A 21,502-nucleotide genomic window follows, 5' to 3' on the forward strand; every position below is an offset into this window, starting at 1 on the left:
ACAGCAAGGAGACGGTTATCTGCAAACCAGGAAGGGGACCCTCCTCAGAACCTGGCCACCCTGGCAGCCTGATCGCAGACTTCTGAGCCTCCAGAGCTGTGAGAAATAACTGTTAGTTATGCCGCCCTGTCTGTAGCAATTTGTTACAGCAGCCTCAACTAAGACATTCTCTTTCTCACTGTATTCCCATCCACCTGCCTCACTGTACTAAAAACTCAGAGCTTCAATAAATCCCCAGAGATCCACAGTTTCAACACTGTCACGGAAAGCTAATTAGCTAATCGTAATGCCAGTCTCTAGTATCTATTGAAATGTGCAGATGGGGGCGGACCACTTAGAAGTGACAGTTATTTCTCGTCATTAAATTAGTGAAGGAAACCCAAAGTGTTACAACAATAAAACTCAGAAACGAAGGAAAGTATTACTCATTTTTAAATTCTCATTATGACACATCACCATCAAAAAATATCCCTTTGTGTGGCAGACTTTTAAAATAACTTTAAAAATTTATATGAATGCTTTGAAAATTATAAAATGCTCATTGTTGAAGATATGGAGAAGAAGAAAGAAAATTAAAATTGGCCATAATCCCATCACTAAAAGATAGTAACTGATGAAATCTTGGTATATTTCTTTCCAGTGTTATTTTTTTCTGTACTACACAAATATTTTTAGAACCTCCATTTTGCTGGATATGCATTTGCATTTGACTTTTAACACTTATCATTATGTTATAGGCCCTGATTTATATGTAACTAATTTTTTTTTAACATATAGAGCATTATGAGAAACTCAATTGTATATAAAGGACCATTTTTTGAATATTTCATCAAATTCTCATGAAATTTTAATAGCTTTTAGGATATATAAAAATAAAAAGTATGTCCTGTGTAGACAATTTAGAAGGTACAGAAAAGAGATAAATAAAAAGAACATAATTCTAGAGGAATACTCACTGTTAACGTTTGAATGTACTTCCTTCCGGTCAAAGGTTTTGTCTAGTGTGTCGCCATGTATTCAAACATGCCAGAGAGACTGCCAAACCCACAGACCCCTTCTGAAGAGTTCTTTCCTCAGTTCTCTGCCACTGGTCTGGCTACAGATGACTGGACAAGGATGGGCGCTTGACATGGGGGCAATCAACTTATAAGCCAGCCTGTTACCTACGAGGGCCCTGGCTAGAGACTTCTACCCAAGAGTGGCACCTCATAGTAAATGGTGACTGACTCAGCCAGCGAGATCTTTGCTGGGAAGCTTGGATTCAAGGCCTACAAGAGAGAGGGCCAGTGTGGCAGGTCCAGCTGAAGTAGAAACAGTGCAGGAGAATGCCCACCAAAACCACGCGCTGAAATCAGCAGAGCAGGGTCTGCTGTGGTCTACATGGAGTCCTCAACTTATACATAGTCAGGTTTTGGTTTTTTCGCTTTTTTTACAATATATTTTTATTGATTTCAGAGAAGAAGGGAGAGGAGAGAAAGATAGAAACATCAATGATGAGAGTGAATCATTGATCAGGCTGCCTCCTTCACACTCCCTACTGGGGACTGAGCCCGCAGCCCAGGCATGTGCCCTGACCGGGAATCAAACCATGACCTCCTGGTTCATAGGTTGACACTCAAACTACTGAGCCATACCGGCTGGGCTACATAGGCAGGTTTTGAACCACACTTTGACATATTATGCACTGGAACCCTGAAAGGGCATTTTGTATGTTGGACATGAGCTAGTAAACGTTTTGAAATATAGCATTGTACCAACCAGAGATGTTGACTGTGAATTACGGACACCAACTTTGGCTAATTTGAATATTACAAAGAGAGGTATTGAAAAGCTGTTGGGTAGTTTAGAGATTTGGTGGAAAACTAGAGAACCCGCCCTGACCAGTTTGGCTCAGTGGATAGAGTGTCAGCCTGCGAACTCAAGGGTCCCAGGCTCGATTCCGGTCAAGGGCATGTACCTTGGTTGCAGGCACATCCCCAGTGGGGAGTGTGCAGGAGGCAGCTGATCGATGTTTCTCTCTCATCGATGTTTCTAACTCTCTATCCCTCTCCCTTCCTCTCTGTAAAAAATCAATAAAATATATTAAAAAAAAAAAAAAGAAAACTAGAGAACCAGGCTTAATGAGGCAGAAACCAAGGTAAGGTAGGTGCCAAAACACAGCTGAGTCACGATACAGGAAGAGACTGGTAGACACCATTGCTTGTACTTCCCAGTAGATTCTGATTCTTCTACCACTGGCGACTTGAATGACCTCTAACTGTCGCTGCATCATGTGATCACTCCCTCGAGATCCAGAGTTCCAGAGAGAGGCTTCCCATCGTGTGGACCTAGCTTATATGCCTGTATCCTCCCCAGAGGGCCAGCCTCTCTCATTCAAATTCCATGGTGGCAGGTGGGGCCCTGCTTCCAAGATTCAGGATGTGTTTGAAGCCGAGGGACGAGTGCCATTAGCTTAAACCAGCCGTGGGCAAACTATGGCCCGCGGGCCGGATCCGGCCCGTTTGAAATGAATAAAACTAAAAAAAAAAAGACTGTACCCTTTTATGTAATGATGTTTACTTTGAATTTATATTAGTTCACTCAAACACTCCATCCATGCTTTTGTTCCGGCCCTCCGGTCCAGTTTAAGAACCCATTGTGGCCCTTGAGTCAAAAAGTTTGCCCACCCCTGGCTTAAACTGACCAGTAGAAAATAACCGATTCCATCCAATAAAACTCAACTCACCTCTTTCCATAGCCAGAGGGAATTTTAGAAGACTCTTCACAAACCTCAAAAACTTTCTGTAGTTCTGAAACTGAGGCATAATATGTATTGTTGAGAGGTGCTGGTACTGAACCCCTGAAATTAGAAATAACAAAAAATGTAAAGAATTTTGTAATTATACCAAGTATTATAAAACATGTAATACGTAAACACTGACTATTACATTCCACATGAGTACAAATATCAATAAAACCCCTCATAAACATGTACCTCAAAGCTGGCATTATTACATTCCAATTTGTAGATTAAGCAAATTTGTGTTGCTATAAATATTCCTTTTCCACGAAACCAAATTATTTTTCTACTGATCAGAATGTACTATATTATAAACCCTAGTCTACTAGTTATGTGAGGCCCAGCAATATACCAATGACTATAAAAATGGAAGTAGATATTTTCCATTCCTTTGTAATCTAATGCTTTGAAATAGCACAATTAAATATTTCTAAAAATTCTAATATTATACTCTCACCTGAAATTGAGTATAAAATATTTCTTTTTTCTTCTATACTAGCCTGTTTTCCAAGAGTGACTTGAAAGAATCATTAACCATTTTTAGGGAATAAATCCTACAGTTTGCCATTCACCCCAGACTTGCTAACTAGAGTTGCTGTGTGCACAGTAGCTCAATTGCATATAAATGTAGGCAAATCCAAAGCACCTATCTGTCCCAGCATGACCCATTTGGAGCTCATATTTAAAACTGCTGAGTTTCTCTGTCTACAGTGCTTTAACCAGCAAGGCCACCCTGTTAGTCAGAGGTCATACAGGCCCAGTTGTAGCTGCTCTGGGGACCACTGCCTATCATCTGGCCACCACCCTCCTAACCCCCAGAACTTTGTGAATACCACACAGCCTGTCCTGTGAATCAGATGAACCAAAGAGAGCCTCCCAATGTGGGGAAAATTAATCACGTTTTATAGAGCAGACAAATAGACACATGTATTATTTATGTTGGTTAAAAAGTTTTCAACAGATAGCTTAAAATTACAGACAATAAAAAGAACTATGATTTCAAACAACTTTAAATGGCCTTTTTATCTGGAACCACTGGGTTCATTTTAGTATAGAGGTCCAAGTTTATGTTGATCATTTAGGATTCATCTGCTCTATTTCGATACGAGAAAATCAATCTAAAGATGCCCAGGTATAAATAAACGTGGTAAGTCGCTACCTTTGAAACAGGAATGTAAAATGAGGAGGTGTCTTCCCCATTAGGGCCTGCCGGGCTGCCTCGTACTGTCTCTCCATAGAATTTTCTTCCTACGCAAGAAACAGCATCAGAAAATTATACTGATGTTAAAAACATGTCAAGTGAGTAAAAGAGCTATAATCATTTCTCTTCTTACTAGAGATTGCCAAATATGTGAAAAGAAAAAGGAAAAGTAGATAGGCCTAAAAAACAATTGTTATTTGTTCAGTGTGTGTGTGGGGGGGGTAACTTTATAACTAAAATCAGAATACTTTTATGGAGACTGCAATTTAATATATAAATATATGACATCTGAATAATGTAGAAAAATTTTGGTCACATTTCATGTTTATACTTTTATCTTTTCAATGAGACTCTCTCTCAAGGATCCAGATTATTATTGTCCTTTTAGTTTTCCCAGGTGTCACACAGAGTAACAGGCTGACTATATCCAACAATGTTGACACGTGATCCGGAAACAGGACAAATGGCGACGTCTTTCTCCTGTGTTTCACCAACGTCACTGTCACCATCACTAAATCCTTAGTAAGCATTTGATGGGGATACAGAGATATAAAGACACAGTCTCAGCATTCAAAAGGAGCATGACCTGGTGGTAAAAGGCGATTTAAGAAGATGGAGAAAAAAAGAAAAGATAGCTCATGCTGTTTTGTAAACAGTACATGTGTTTACACACAGATGGTCCGATGGGGTGTGGGCCTGTTGAGCAACTGTCCATGCACTGGATTTCTTCACTTTAGCCAAAGTTAATGTATAAAATTCTTAACTGACACAAATATAAATTGGCAAGTGCTTATTTGTTTTACATAAAAAACCTATGCATTGATAAAGGGATTTATATTAACATTTATTTAAACAGCAAGTGCATTTAAAAGACACTAATATTTGCTTGCAGTAACTAAAGCTGAAATAAACCTGACTTTTTATTTTAATGCCCTTACCAGGCTCCTTTATAAATTGATATTCTATTAAAATCGTATAGGAAATAACCACAAACAAGCATGTCAGTGAAAGAACCCAGGCCATAGCTAATGGTGAGGAGCCCACAACTCCAGGCTCCCCACCTGCTCAGCCTTGGGGGCCGGCATAACTTCGAGAGTTTGCCTGTCTTTGAGGACATTTTTAAGAATCCAGTGTTAAGGATTAAGTTGGTGTGGTTCTAAAGCAGTGATGGCGAACCTATGACATGCGTGTCAGAGGTGACACGTGAACTCATTTTTTGGGTTGATTTTTCTTTGTTAAATGGCATTTAAATATATAAAATAAATATAAAAAATATAAGTCTTTGTTTCACTATGGTTGCAAATATCAAAAAATTTCTACATGTGACACGGCACCAGAGTTAAGTGAGGGTTTTTCAAAATGCGGACACGCCAAGCTCAAAAGGTTCGCCATCACTGCTCTAAAGACATGTCGGCATTGCAAAGACTTACCTGCAGGAGTGGCTCTGCTCTGCCGGACGCCAAGATTGACACAGCGAGCATCTCTGGGCAGCAGTTCCACCCTGGAGACCAGAAGCCCCCCTGTCTCCCCGGCACATGCACACAGGCCTTAGCACAAAGCAGGGGCTCAACAAATATTTTTAATGTAAATTATGTAAATTTGGGAAGATAAATAATGTTTACTGCTCTCTATAATCTGGACTAGAATTTGCTCTCAGCCGTGGCTAGCTGTGGAAATCATGACTTTTGAGAGCTATCATGTGGTCTCCCTGAACATGGCTCTCTGGGGAATGTTTGATTGCCAAGACCTTTTAGTGTTTCCCTGACCATCAGCTCTGAGGTTCTGTGTAAGCAGGATGAGGGGAAAATGTCTATTGGGCAGGAGGGAGGGGTCCGGAATGGGATAAGAAAGGAACACACTGTTGAAATTTCACCATTTAAAAACGATATATTTAAGTAACTCCACGGATATGTCTATATTGTTTCATATTACTATAAAATTACTAAATAGATTCCAAATCTGCTGCCCTACTCTCATATTAATTTAGTCTTCTTCCTCGAATCATTCTATACTTGTATATACTTCATTTACTGTTGTGATTTCACTCTATACCAGTGGTTCTCAACCTTCCTAATGCCGCGACCCTTTAATACAGTTCCTCATGTTGTGGTGACCCCCAATTTCATTGTTACAAATTGAACATAATTAAAGCATAGTGATTAATCACAAAAAACAATAATTATATATGTGTTTTCCGATGGTCTTAGGTGACCCCTGTGAAAGGGTCGTTCGACCCCCAAAGGGGTCACAACCTACAGGTTGAGAACCACTGCTCTCTACCATCCTTATTTTTTCCCTATACTGATGCATGCTTTTAATTATATCATGACTGGGAAGATGCCAGTGGTAGTGGATGCACAGCTTTTGGATCTTCCAGAATCCCCATCTGAAAATAGATATAGAAACTATATAGTAAAATAAAAGATGTTTCAAGACATGTAAGAAAACAAGGTGAAAAGGTATCACCTCAAGCTCCAAATACAAGTGATAATAGCCCCCCAAACCGCATGGTACAGGTTTCCATGCAGAGGAAGCCGCAGGAAGGGACAGGACAGTGACTAAAAGAGCTGAGAACAGGAGAACCTCCAAAACAGATCAGAGGTAACCCCTGGGAAGCACAGGAGGAGGCTGTGGGAAGCCCAGCGGAAACACGGCAGGGGCTGTTCCACTCCGGTAGTGGTAAGAGTAAGGGGTCCACAGTAAGTTCCAAAGGAGCTGGATCAACTGTGAATTCTTGAGAGTGACCCACTGGGGTTCCCCCTTCTAAGGGGGCCTCACGCTGAAGGAAAGCTGTGGGAATGGAATACAATTATTAGGACAGAGTCAACAGAGACAAAGGAAAGAGCAAGTCTACACCAAAGGGGGAGAGGGAAGCAGAACCAGGGAGTCTCAGGAAGAACATCATTTATATTTCATCACCCTTTGAAGAAACCTAAAAGCTTGAGAAAACGAATTTCACATAAAAATGAGAAATTTTCTGGTCAAGCCCCATACAAAGTTATTATAAGAAAAAAGAGGCAAGGAGTAGAACAGTGATTCTCAACCTTCTGGCCCTTTAAATACAGTTCCTCATGTTGTGACCCAACCATAAAATTATTTTCGTTGCTACTTCATAACTGTAATGTTGCTACTGTTATGAATCGTAATGTAAATATCTGATATGCAGGATGGTCTTAGGCGACCCCTGTGAAAGGGTCGTTCGACCGCCAAAGGGGTCGCGACCCACAGGTTGAGAATCGCTGGAGTAGAATAACACCTCTACATACAATGAAAGCTTGCTCATAAAACAGGTAAAGTTCATATTCCACTATTTCAAAATAAACTAAAAGGCATTCAGACAATGACACAACACATTAGAGCAGTGGTTGGCAAACTCATTAGTCAACAGAACCAAATATCAACAGTACAACAATTGAAATTTCTTTTGAGAGCCAAATTTTTTAAACTTAAACTATATAGGTAGGTACATTGTTATTAAATTAATTAGGGGACTCCTAAGGCTTAGGAAGAGCCACACTCAAGGGGCCAAAGAGCCGCATGTGGCTCGCGGGCCGTAGTTTGCTGACCACTGCATTAGAGGAACAGATAAATTACAATGTTACACACTCAGAAATGAGGTGACAGAACTCAGAAAAGACTTAGAAATAGGAGGGGAAAAAATCACCTTAGAAACAAAAACTAAACTAGAAAGGATACAGGAGTGAATGAGCACAACAAATAATGTCTTAAGTAGAAAGTAAATGGAGAGAAGTTTTTAAACTAAAAATGAATGAATGAATGAATGAAAAGGATTCAAGAGAAAAAGACAAATATTTAAGATAAACAAAGAAGACCCAACACATAAACCATAAGGGTCCTTGACAGAGTAAACCAAAACAAGGAAACAGGATAGATAATAAAAAACTCAGTTCAACTAAAAAGTACAATAGTACAACAGACTGTTAGCAACAGGTAAAAGTTCCGGAAATACTGTTACCATAGCCCTTTCTATATCTACTACAGAATTAGCTTAGATAACAGAACAGCTAGCGAGACATTTGCCTAGATTCTAATAATGAGTATTACGTATCTACAGATTTGAGAACTAAGACAAAATGAAAGTTAAAGGGGAGCAGGTGTATAATGACAATATGCTCTGATAGTGCAGATATAATATCATCGAAAATATTGGGTGCTGGTAATATTATTGTTATTCTGAGGCTACTGTGTGTGTAATGGGCATAAAAATAAAAAATGTAATGAGATAGTATAATTTTATCATTTATGTCTTTCAGAATCAGGATTCTCAATGTGGCAGAAAAAAATATATGTAATCGATATAGAAGAAGATAGATAAAAATCCTGAAGTCTTGAATCTGAATTGGAAATATTAACGCGAACTCATGAAATATTTTATCCACAAAAGAGGCCTAGAAACAATGACTGCCCCATGGGACAGGTAGCGAGCAAAAGAGCATAGACAATCTTATGATCATGTTACAAGGACACAGGAGCAACCTGAAGAGGCTCTCACTGGCCAAAGGTACAATAATTTCAGTAAGGATAAAAAATGCAGCGGGTGGATACCCTTCACTATGCTGTGCATAAATCAATATCATAAATGATATTTTAAAATTAATAGGTCACCAATTTTTTGTCTTTAAAAAAGCGTTTGGACGGCTGATCTTATATGAGCCGTCCCACTTGGCAACCCAGTGGCAGGTCAGAGAAGCATTTCCTTATACGTTACCCCAGCTAATAACGGCGCTGAGCCCTGTGCACTGAAAAATGCACCTGAGGAGAAGAACGCACTTTTCTTTTGGCGTCAAAATAGACCCTCCTAAGCTGCGTAATCCTGGGTGAGCCCCTGAGCTGACCTCCTCACAGTTTTGAAAGGAAATAGCGCCAAGTAGATGTTAGGTGCCCACTATTCTGTCACCACAGATCCGCTTCTCACTGGGCACTTTATAAAACGGTGCCGCCTTATCTGCCACACACATGCATTTGCCACGCTGGCTTTGAATGAATTGGGCATTCAGCATTTTTTTTTCTAAAGAATTGGCTTGGGGTAATGTGGCCTGCTTCACAGTAAGGGTGTCCCCTAAAGAGGCCAGAGGAGCTTGTTGAAGAAACAGATACAGTTGAAATTCAGACAATCGAGCTACTTCCAGAAGGCAAAGACCTAGTCGCAATAATTCCAGAGCAAGGAGCCTTCACGAAGCCATCATAACCTCCTCGTGTGCTTCCCGGGAGCCAGCCGTGCAGCGGGGGTCGGGCTGCTCTCAGGGAGGGCAAGTGAGCACAGTGATATCTGACAAGTAAAACACAAGAACTTAGCTGCAGCCGCCTGCACATGTGAGTGTCATACAAAGAAACTTCTCACTGTATATGCTTGTTATATATTTTTTGCAGCAGTAAAAAAAGGAGCTGTGCATTTTTAACTCACACCTAAAAAGAAAATTCTGTTTAAGAAATAAGGCTATCCAGTCAATGAAGGAAAAATACCACATGATCTCACTCTTTCATGGATAATTAAGACCATTATAAACTTTCAAACAATAATAAATACAGTGGCAGAGCTGCCTCAAACCGATTGTCGGACTGCAGTGGGAAGGCCAGGGAGGGTTGGGGGACAAGAGGGAGGGGAGTAAGAGATCAACCGAAGGACTTGTATGCATCCATATAACCATAACTAATGGACATAAGACACTGGGGGGTAAGGGAGGGCAGGGGCTTGTCAAGGGTGGGGGGGAAAAAAAGGACACTTATGTAATACCCTTTGTAATACTTTTAGCGAAAAATAAAAAAAAAAGAAATAAGGCTATCATCAACAAATCAACAAACGACAAGTGCTGGAGTGGATGTGGAGAAAAAGGAACACTCGTGCACTGCTGGTGGGAATGCAGACTGGTGCAGCCACTATGGAAGACAGTATGGAGTTTCCTCAAAAAGTTAAAAATGGAACTCCCATTTGACCCTGTGATCCCACTTCTAGGAATATATCCCAAGAAACCAGAAACACCAATCAGAAAGGATATGTGCACCCCTATGTTCACAGCAGCACAATTTACCATAACTAAGATCTGGAAACAGCCTAAGTGCCCATCAGCAGATGAATGGATTAGAAAATTGTGGTACATCTACACGATGGAATACTATGCTGCTGTAAAAAAGAAGGAATTCTTACCATTTGCAACAGCATGGATGGAACTGGAGAGCATTATGCTAAGTGAAATAAGCCAGTCAATGAAAGAAAAATACCACATGATCTCACTCATTTAAGGATAATAAAGACCATTATAAACTGATGAACAAAAATAGATACAGAGGCAGAGCATCATCGAACAGACTGTCAAACTACAGCAGGAAGGCCGGGGAGAGTTGGGGGTGGGTGGGTAAGAGATCAACCGAAGAACTTGTATGCATGCATATAAGCATAACCATTGGACACAAGACACTGGGGGGTATGGGAGGCTAGGGGAAGGTCAAGGGGAGAAAAAAAAGGAGACATATATAATACTCTTTGTAATACTTTAAGCAATAAAACAATTAAAAAAAAGAAATAAGGCTGATTAAAATTATGTTTATAGTTCTCCAAGAATCTTTTAAAGACGTTCAAATTAATGTGCTTTGGGAGTCATTCAGAAAAGTAAATACCATTTAAGCTTTGAAGAAAGAAGAAAAAAAGCAACAGAAGATTGTATAAGCAAGGAATGAGGAAATTGAGCATTTCATTAGATTACTTAAATCTATATTAAATTATGGTCATATTCCTAGAAAGCATTGTATGTTGATAAACTATTGGAGTAACAACAAGAAAAGTGATGTTAACAGTTTTGTTTTTTCAGACTTGAAGAACAAAGAATAACACGTTTCTTTCTAAGAAAGATGAGTTAGTTGGGTCCTAGAGTAAATACCCAGTGATCTTAGATACAAGGAACAAAAACAGCTGTCAGTATGTTAGGAGTCAGTAAGACCGAGGCCCTCCATGCTCCATTAGCCCATTTTCTACTTATAGAACCAAGGCAGGCCCTGGCTGGGTGGCTCAGTTGGTTGGAGCATTGTACACCGAATGGTCAGGGCACATACCTAGGTTGTGGTTTCGATACCCAGCGTGGTATGGACATGTGCGGGAGGCAACTAATCCATGTTTCTCTCTCTCTCTCCCTTCCCTTATGTCCTCAGGTGAGGAGGAGGAGGAGGAGGAGGAGGAGGAGGAGGAGGAGGAGGAGAAAGAAGACAGTAGTAGAAAAGCTACAGACACACTGGCCTGACCCTACCAATGAGAGGAGACCGGAGGGTGTCACTACTAGACTATACCTTCCATAAGGACAGGGACCATGTCCATCTTGTTCTAGTGTCAAGAAGAGAGACTGGACAAATACCTGTGCTGTACTGAAAAGCAAATCCAGATCGGCATACATAGTAGGAACTGCACACATTCAGGATGGGTAGAGATAGATGAATGAATGAGAGGAAAAGAAGGGGAAGGAGAAGGGTAGAGGAAGGGAATAAATATTGCTATTATATAAAAATCTAATTTATTTTTGCATATTGACATTGTATCTAATAACCTTGTCAAATGCATTATTTCCTAAATTTACACCAATCATCTCTTTATATAATTGACATGTAACAAACAGCGTGTAAGTTTCAGGTGAGCAACAGCTGAGGGCCTGCCCCTTTCTGCCCTCCCTGCCAACCACTATCACCATAACAACAATTAACATTTGTTTTATGGTCAACAATTTAGAAAAACGTTCCATAAGCATTTGACACAATAACTTTGTAAGGTAGATATTACTAGCTTCGCTTCACAGAAGAGAAAATGACATGCCATAGCAGATAAGTGGCTTTTATAAGACCACCCAGGAGGTGGTAGGACTGTCGCATGAACTCAGTCGGTGCATTTCCTTCCAGGTCAAGGAACCAGTAGGTAGATGCAGACAGAAGCAAGCCAGACTAAAAATACACATGCATGCACACACACACACACACACACAAATATACACTTACCCAACCAGTTATGACATGTGTCCACGTGACTCCCAAGGAATAGAATGGTTTCCTTAAGACACAGACAAAAGCAGCTTCCTTGTTTTGTAATCACACCTTGACATACATGTAGTTACAAACTATGCACACGGAAAGAGTGGAATGTTAGAAGGAAGGGGTGAGCCGGAAAGACCTCACGCATGGGTGAGTTCTGGGGTAGGTTTGAGTAGAGGAAGAACACAGTCTTCAGCAGAAGCAGGAAGGGTGCCTCAGAGAAACAACCAAAGAAAGCATTGCTGATGGGAGCTTCTACCCTGTCCCTCTCTGCCAACGGCTCTCTGGATCGTTTCCAAAGGTAAATACTCCTCTACAGTTACAATGCCAAAAAGGCACAAACATTTCTACCTTTTCTTTTTTCAGGGGGCAAGGTAAGATACAGGTTTTTGAAAGAGAAAGCTGTAATTCCTTTCTTTAATCCAGAAATTGGGAACTAAAAGTTCTAAAAATACATGGAAATTTATGTTGGGAAAATAACATGTTCTCTCCTGAGGGGTGGAATGAGGGCACATGAGGTAATTTACACGAAAGCCCTTTCCAGATTAGAAATGCTGTATAAGGCCATTTATGTTCTCCAACCTAATGGGGCAACATCTTACTAAAGCTTCGGTGTGGTGATTTTAAACAGCCATGTTGCTCCTTTTGTAGCATTATAACAGCAGTGTCAAAGGCTAATAAACTATGAACTATCCTAAAACTGAATACTTATAATTTAAAGATAGCATTGTATTCATAATCTTGACAAGAAAATGAGGCACTAGCCCTAGCCAGTTTGGCTCAGTGGATAGAGCACTGGCCTGCAGACTAAAGGGTTCCAGGTTCGATTCCAGTCAAGGGCACATGCCTGGGTTGTGGGCTCGATCCCCAGTAGGGGGTGTGCAGGAGGCAGCCAATCAATGATTCTCTCTCATCACTGAGGTTTCTCTCTCTCTCTCCCTCTCCCTTCCTCTCTGAAATCAATAACAAAATATTAAAAAAAGAAAGAAAGAAAAAAAGAAAATGAGGCACTAAAAATATCTTAGGCAAATTCACCCCATACATGACAGCAGTAATTTAGTGTTACATTTGCACTGGTTCCTGAAGAATGAACCTGTGGGCCTCTTGGGGGATATGATTTGGTTCCACTGTCTCCCCACCAGCACTGACAGGCAGAGGCGCTGGGACCTCGAGGCTGCCAGGTTCTGAACGCTGCTGCCGTGGAGGGCAGGCAGCTGCCAGCCTCACACGGGACACGGTCGGTGTCCTAGACTAGGCTCTGGCTGCCCTGGATCATGGGGCTGACGAGCTTCCCAGGGAGGTCCCTGCAGGAAAAGAGTGAGTGGCCCTGCGTGTAGAAGTTCACAGGACTCTGACAACAGGTGATACCTGCTCCCCTCCCATCTGCCGCCACCAAGGTGGCCCCTCCGACTCTCACGCTGCCTTTTTATCACTCTTTCCTCTCCAGTTTCTCCACGCCGGGCATTCATTTTATATGGAAATCTTGGAGATGAATTATTGAGAAGAACATATAGAGTGGCTTTAAAAAAACATCTCTGTTCCCCTGTTCCCACTCCTGGGTATGTGAGCGCCCTGGACCAGAGGAAAGCTACCTGTAATTAGGCCTGAAAGCTTTCTAACAGGTAATATTCAGATGGGTCAAGTTTAAGTAAATCACGAATGCCCACTAACTGGCGGAGAGGTGCTAGCCAACGGTGTGTGCATCTCAGCCGTGTGCGGAAACACAACCTCACCGGGACAGGAGCTGGTCTGGCTGCAGGGCACAGACTCGTCGTGAGGCATGAAGGTGGCCCATGATTTGTGCTCCGGAGCTTACACTCTGGAGTGCCCTGTCCTAGGGGAGAGTAAAGAACAGTTGACATTTGAAAAGCTAAGCTCCAGGAAGCATAAAGCCATGCCACCGTGTGCAGAGAGGAAGCGGTGGACTGACCTGGAAAGAGCTGGGTGTCCCAGGACTGAGGGGCTCCTTGTGCAGAGGGAGGACCCCTGGGACACAAACCTCAGGGGTCAGTAGTAGGCCAAGGGACCAGGAGGATGGGCTATGGAGAATACCAGAGCCACTGGCTCGGAATGGAACTCGGGGTCTCAGACAAGGAGCGTCTCTGTGCTATCTGTGGAGGGTGGTAGAGAGGCCCAGTGCTCTGCCCGCATTTCCCAGGCTGGTGTGGGCCTCAGGATTCTTGAACTTAACCCAAAGGGTGGGCGTGATTCCCACTCCCAATGACTGATACTTGATTTCCCACAGATCCCCGGTGGAGGGGAACGATTCCGGATTTATTTTGGATAAATATGCACTCAAGTATCGGGGAACGAATTCATATTATAGATGTTTAGAGTCTACCCACTGCTCCTTCTAGGAAGCCACAGTCTATACAGGTGGCCCTGCCACCAGTAACTGGACAAGCAGCCTTCTGTGATCAGGGTGGTATGGCCTGAAATGTCCAGCTGGGCCAATGAGATTCTCTTGCCTTCTGCAGTATGTATTAAAGAGATGGAATTTGCTGGGAATTGCGGGCACTGAGCCAAGAGATTGTGGAGAATTGGGGCTGGTGTGCATGAGAAGGGGTGCAAATTCTGTGGGAGAGGCCAGCCTAGAGAGGGGACAAGACACACGAGCAAAAGCAGCAGAGGTGAAAGGCACCTGCTGCCTCAGGAGGCAGAGAATGCGCCAGCCTTTCTAATCCAAGCTCGCTTCTCTGTGGTCCGCTCTTCACCCCGCCCACGATGCACTGGGAACCCCTCACCTACCCTTCATAATGGAACTGCCTCCTACCGGAGCCGATTTGAATGGGTATCTGTTTTCTTGCACCTGCAACACCCCACTCTTACGACTAAGTCAGAGTAGAATGTATACACAGTTCATACCGCTGCCCGAGACTCTTCACCTGCAGGAGCCAGTCTGATTCTTTTGACCCCGGCCTATGGTCCTGACTTCAGAAGATGATGTAGTTATTTGTTTAGAAGAAGCTGGGCTTAAGGAAACACATCGAGGTGATGACAACCAAAGCGAAAGTTCCATCGCTTCCACAACGGCAACTGCAATGACTGAGATCTCTTCGCATTCCCAGATCATCACGTGCAAACTATTACACAGGGAAAATGAGCACCACCTCGCTTGAATGCAGTGCCAATGCTGCATTCAATAGACCGATTTCTCCGAATTCGCCGAGAACGGGGCTGGGACTCGGTGACCTGGCCGGTCTAAGTACTGCTCTGTCATAAAGCATGCACTCTGAGCGGGCTCCCTCTGGCGACTCAGCCCAAGAACACCAAAATCCCATCCCAACAGCAAAGCAAGTCTTCCCTGGAAATACGTATTTTACAGCCTTAGTTCTATTGTGCTTTCCTGTTCCTGCTAAACCGGAGAGCTGAGTGTTAAGGTTCTGACCGGGTTCTGCCTGGGGGAAAGGCCCTCACAAACTCTACACGGAATATTCTATTGTTAGAAGCGACGTCTACTATTAGAGGTGTAGAAAGAGGCAAAAACAAACAAACCCCTTGTGTTTATGTGACACCAGTCGGAGAATCATTTTGGTGAAACTTATTAGTCTGCAAATATCAAGCCCCGCTTTTGTCTGACGCTATGTAGCCAGTTGCGGCTTCCCCCGTCGATCTCTCCTTACCACTGGTGTCTTTTTGATTGAAAATCTGGTCCATAATTTCATAAAGTAGTTTCTGTCTGTAGAATCCATAAAATTAGATGAAGTCAAATAAGCAGATTTTTGAAATGTCCGTGGAGATGTCTTAACATCTGGTTGAGGAAAAAAACACACACACACCAAAGTTTAAAATAAAAGGCATAAAATAGGATAAAGGAACTTTCTGAAGTGAGAGAAAACATTTGCCCAAACACAACGGCCTGCATGTTTAGTCTGGACCGTGGTTTCAAGTATGAAGAAGGGCATTCAAGTATCTGGGGCAGAAGCTGCACGGGCAGAGAGAGGGGCTGTGCCTAAAGGACCCGGAAGCATGCTTAACACACTAAATTCAGGAATCCAGGGGGGCGAAGCAAGGAAAGCATAAGACAGAGAGGCTGGAGTCTGTGCTCGTTTAAAAAAAAACAAAAACAAAAACAGAAACAAAAAACCCCTTATCCTGTTTGCTTGTTTTTTTAAATTCTCATCTGAGCGTTTTTTAAATTTAATTTTTATTTATTTATTATAAATTATTGATTTTAGAGAGAGGAAGGAAGGAAGAGAGAGAAACATCAGTGTGAGAGAGAAAAATCGATGGGCTGCTTCCCACAGGCTCCTCGACCTGAAATTGAACTTGTGACCTAGATATGTGCCCTGCCTGGGAATCAAACCTTCAGCCTTCTAGTGTACAGGATGACGCTCCAACTGAGCCATTTGGACAGAGCAAAAGCCCGATCCTATTACTGGAACCATAAGAATAGAGCATTGTGGAAAAGCCCAGATAATTTGAAAGAAGTTAGGATAAAATTTAAAGAAATAGAAGCTATATTCATATATATATTTATTTATTTATTTAAAATACTAGAGGCCCAGTGCACAAAGATTTGTGCACTCAGGGGGGTCCCTCAGCCCAGCCTATGCCCTCTTGCAGTCTGGGACCCCTCGGAGGATGTCCACCTGCTGGCTTAGGCCCGCTCCCTGGGGGGATCAGGCCCAAGCTGGCAGTCAGACATCCCTCTGGCAGCCCGGCAGCCCTTGGGGGATGTCCACTTACCAGCAGGGAGCAGATCTAAGCTGCAGTCGGACATCCTTAGTGCTGCTGAGCCTCTCCCGCCACCACCGCTGTGCTGGCAGCCATCAACCTGGCTTGTGGCTGAGCAGAGCTTCCCCTGTGGGAGCACACTGACCACCAGGGGACAGCTCCTGCATTGAGCATCTGAAGAACTTGGTATTTTTGTGTACTGTAAAGTAATTTTTATCTTTTTAATGTTGCCTCAAGGTTGACTTTAATTTAGGTACTTTGAATAAGATCCCATTAAGAAACTTTGTTGTAGGGTATTATAACATTGGGAATTATGGTGTGTGTTTTTAATTTTTTGTTGTTGTTGTTGTTGTTAATCCTCCCCTGAGGATATTTTTTTCATTGATTGTTGCACAGAGTGGGAGGGAGGGGGAGAGTCGGAGAAACATCAATGTAAGAGAGACACATCCATTAGTTCCCTCCCACATGTGCCCTGACCAGGGCCTGGAATTGAGCCTGCAACCCAGTTATGTGCCCTTGACCCCTGGTTATGTCATGAGTAAGGCTTCTGGTCTATAGTAGGCTTAGTAGCTAAGCTTTTGGGGAATAAGAAGTTATACGTATATTTTTCGACCATACGGGAAGCTAGTGCCCCCTAACCCATGTATTGTTCAAAGATCAACTGTATTTTGAAAATCAAAAATCACTATTTTAATAACCAATTTTTCTATATTAATGAGGTTATATGTACAGCAAAATAACTAAGTCACTCTCTTGCCCAAAAACAAGAAACTTAGCCATTTTAAATATAAATTTACATTTTTAATTGATTTCAAAGACAGGAAGGGAAAGGGAGAGAGAGATTGAAACATCAGTGATTAGAGAGAATTATAGATAGGCTGCCTCCTGCACACCCCCCCACAGGGGATCAAGCCCACAAGCTGGGCATGTGCCCTCACCTGGTTTATGGGTCAACATTCAACCATCAAGTCACACCAGCAGGGCTAAATACACATTTTTTACCATTTATATAAAGCGTTGCAAAAAGTGAATCCCTACTAGAGTTTCTCTTTGAAGACACTTGGAAATGTATGGCTTGGAAATAGCCCTTAATTTTTAGACAAAAGTTCTCAGCCAGCCCGATGATTTCCATATTGTTCACTTTTTTTACCACTCAAATGGAGCTTTTAAAAACATGTTTATGTAGGTAATAATGAGGCTACACTAATAACATTAGGTAATAAAAATACCGTGTGCAATTTTTTTTTACTAACAAGAGTAATTTATACTTATTATGATTAAACAGGCATACCTATATAAAATGTAAATACCTTTAAAATCCTTGCAAAAGAGTCTCAATGCTGAAATATGTAACCAGAAAAAGGACCAAACAAAGAGCAAAAATCTGCTATGCAATGAAAAATGTTTATTTTTAGTAGGACAGTTACATAATTTGTAGGGGAAAGTGAAGGGAAAAGCTGTTCATTAGGAAGTGTGACCACAAAACTGAAGGCACCAAAAGAATCTATTTTTTCAGGACAGAATTAAATCTTAAAGGTCTTATAGATCTGTGCTGATAAGAAATGATAGCAAGTAGAAAAATAATCATTTTACATAATGTCCATAATAATTTTCCATAGTAAAATAAGCTTTTAAAGTAGAAAGCTACCACGTAAGTCCAAGGAAATGCAGTAATAATGCTCATGTTACGTATGGTAAAATGAATATACCAATTAAGCTATTCTAGCAGTAAAGTACTTTATTCTTAAGTGTCCAATCAAAGGAATAATCGGCTATTTAAACAGAGGGCAGGCTCTACATCAGGACAAAGGGAAGTGTGTGAATGTGCATTCTCACACAGACAGGGTGAGGTACAGAAAGGGTTTCTTGCCGCTGAGCTTCATCCTTCATTGAAGTAGAAGCCTTGTACCTGGAATGCCTTCAGGAGAGTTGAACTAGGGGTCACTGTTTGGACACGGTATTCAGAATGTCCTAACTAAAACATATAACAAAAGTACCCTGAATTTCAGTTCTCTAAAATGGATGAGTTTATTGTGCAGCAATTAATTGACATCTTGAAGGCGATACCATACAGGACAGGTAAATTTCAAGAGGCGAAACGTGATACATAAGACCTAGATGTGTGTAGAATTTGGGAAAGGGAAAAGAGAAGAAAAGGGTAGCGATGATTGGCAGGAAAAAGGATAGAATACACACTAAAGTTTCTTCTCCTTTGAGCAGTATTGTTTAGTAACTCGAGTTCTGATGTGATTTTCATCATACCCAAACCCCCACTTCTGGGGTGAGTGTGGTCTTCGCTTGATAAGGGCTCAGTCTTCAAAAGCAATTCTTTCAAAGATGTTTCACTGGTCAATTCCTTTAACAAAGGCATTTTTTATTTTTTTTGCCCTTTTCCACTTTGTTTTTCTATTTTTTTCCTTTGGAAACTGGTGGTCTTTAGATTTCGTAGCATGTAGAAGCCAGTCTGTCTCACCCAACAGAAAGAAATGCCCATCTGGTAGTTTATTCCAGAGTCAAGTAACTTGACAGCATCTGCCATTTGAAACATAACAAGTGCCTTTGGTTTGATCAGTAAGTAAATAATAATAGTAAAAATAATAGGTAACACTAATTGAGCATGTCCTATGTGCCAGGCGCTGCTTTAGAAGGCTTTTCTGTGTACATCACGAGTTTCAGTGCTGCCTGTGAAAGCTCGTGAAAGAATCTGAGCTAAGTAATATTTTGCTGAACCACAGTGTCTTTCTAATGTTATTCTAATTCTGCTTAAGCTCCTATATTCAGTCAAGGTTGTCCATGTTTTTAAAAGGATTTTCAGAGATGAGTATCCCATTTGCCAAATATTTACACCTAGTTTGACCGTTATTGTCCTATGCTGATTAATGATAAAATGCTACTTTAAAAAAATTTGTTTTTAGATATGGAAACAACTCAAGTGCTCATCAACAGATGAGCAGATAAAAAAGTTGTGGTACACATACACAATGGAATATTACTTGGCCATAAAAAGAATAAAATCTTACCATTTGTGACAGCACGGATGTACCCACAGGGTGTTATGCTAATAAGTAAGTCAGAGAAAGACAAATACCAGATTATTTCACTTGTATGTGAAATCTAAAGAACAAAATAAAATGAATAAACAAAATAGAAACAGACATATAGATACAGTGAACAAACTGATGGTTGCCAGAGGGGAGGGGGCCTGGGGACTGCGTGAAAAAGGTGAAGAGATTAAGAAGTACAGATTGGTAGCTACAACAGTCACTGGATGTAAAGTACAGCATAGAGAATAATATTGCAGCCAGGTGGGTACTGGAAATATCAGAGGTACACTTTGTAAAGTACTGACCACTATGCTGTAAACCTGAAACTACTACAAAATAATAGGGAATATAAACTGTAATTGAAAAATAAAATTTTAAGTTCTTAAAAAAATTTTTTTGCTGCTTACATGTTAATACTAACAAACACTAATATCAGCATTACTATGTGTCAGGCATTGTTCTGGGTGTTTCCCAATATATTCACTCATTTAATCTTCACAATAATCTGGAGATAGCTATTATTATTATTTCCATTTTACACGTGAGAACTTTGTACTTAACCAAGTTCACACAGCTAAACCATAGTGAAACTGAAGTTTCTAATTAATATTTTGACATTCGGTGTTATTTGAATTCATGAGCTTCTAAATTTATAATCTTTAATAATAATAATGATAATAATAATAATAAAAGGTGGCCTAGCTGGTTTGGCTCAGTGGATAGAGCAGCTGGCCTGCGAACTGAAAGGTCCCAGGTTTGATTCTGGTCAAGGGCAAATGCCTAGGTTGCGGGCTCGATCCCCAGAAAGGGGTGTGCAGGAGGCAGCCAATCAATGATTCTCTCTCATCATTGATTTTCTATTTCTCTTTCCCTCTCCTTTCCTCTTTGAAATCAATAAAAATATATTTTAAAAATAAAATCAATAAAAACATATATTTAAAAAAAAAGTCTTCAGCTTTCTTAATCATGACTATGCTCTCAAAATCACTTTTAAGATTAAGATTTGGTCTTCTAACATTATTTATCTATCATCAACACAAAGAAATAGGCTCTTCTTATCTTCTTCTCTGAATGCCTGATCAGTAAAGAAAAGTGATTTCTAGAATTATGTCTTTCAAGTTGAACTAAGCAACTAATTAAATTCACTTAGACACACTGTCCTTGACACTATGCAAATAGCGCAATTATCTGAAGTGAAATTTGGAGGATCAAATATTTTCCTCTTCTCCACAGTCCTCTACAGCATGATTCTAAAGGCAACACAGCATTCTAGCATGGGGCTGTACCATAACATGTTTCCAAAACTTATTTTTAAATCCCATTAGATGGCTTGGTTATTTTCAGATTTTTTAAATAAAGACATTAATATGATCATCCTTGTATATAAATTATTTCCTTATAATTCTTGGATTGGAATTATGAGGTTCAAGATATGAACAATTTTTAAGGTTCTGACAGATATTATAAAACTGTCCCCAGAAAAGTTGTGCCAATTTACTTAATTTTTTTGTTTTTATTGATTTCAGAGAGGAAGGGAGGAGGAGAGAGAGAGAAACATCAATGATGAGATAGAATCATTGATCAGCTGCCTCCTGCAAACTCCACACTGGGATTGAGCCCACAACCCAGGCATGTGCCTTAGAACTGTAATCGAACCCAGGACCCTTCAGTTGTCCCGCAGGCTGAAGCTCTCTCCACTGAGCCAAACCGGCTAGGGCTCAATTTACTTTTGAATGATGACACAGAAAGTGCTCTTACCCTTAGCCTCACCAA

At 41.0% G+C, this 21,502-nt stretch overlaps 1 protein-coding gene across 1 annotated transcript in view; it reads right to left on the reverse strand.

Moving 5' to 3' along the window:
• LRGUK (leucine rich repeats and guanylate kinase domain containing) overlaps positions 1-21,502 on the reverse strand; it is a 105,978-nt gene that overhangs the window by 8,511 nt on the left and 75,965 nt on the right. Inside the window, exons 16-18 of the mRNA XM_023753544.1 lie at positions 15,632-15,759; positions 3,939-4,027; positions 2,726-2,839 (exon numbers count right to left, since the gene is read on the reverse strand). Of these exons, the coding sequence (XP_023609312.1) occupies positions 2,726-2,839; positions 3,939-4,027; positions 15,632-15,759 (331 nt within the window). The remainder of the gene's footprint in view (positions 1-2,725; positions 2,840-3,938; positions 4,028-15,631; positions 15,760-21,502) is intronic.

The sequence above is a fragment of the Myotis lucifugus genome, unplaced genomic scaffold, assembly GCF_000147115.1.
Source record: "Myotis lucifugus unplaced genomic scaffold, Myoluc2.0 scaffold_46, whole genome shotgun sequence".
Lineage (NCBI taxonomy): Eukaryota > Metazoa > Chordata > Mammalia > Chiroptera > Vespertilionidae > Myotis > Myotis lucifugus.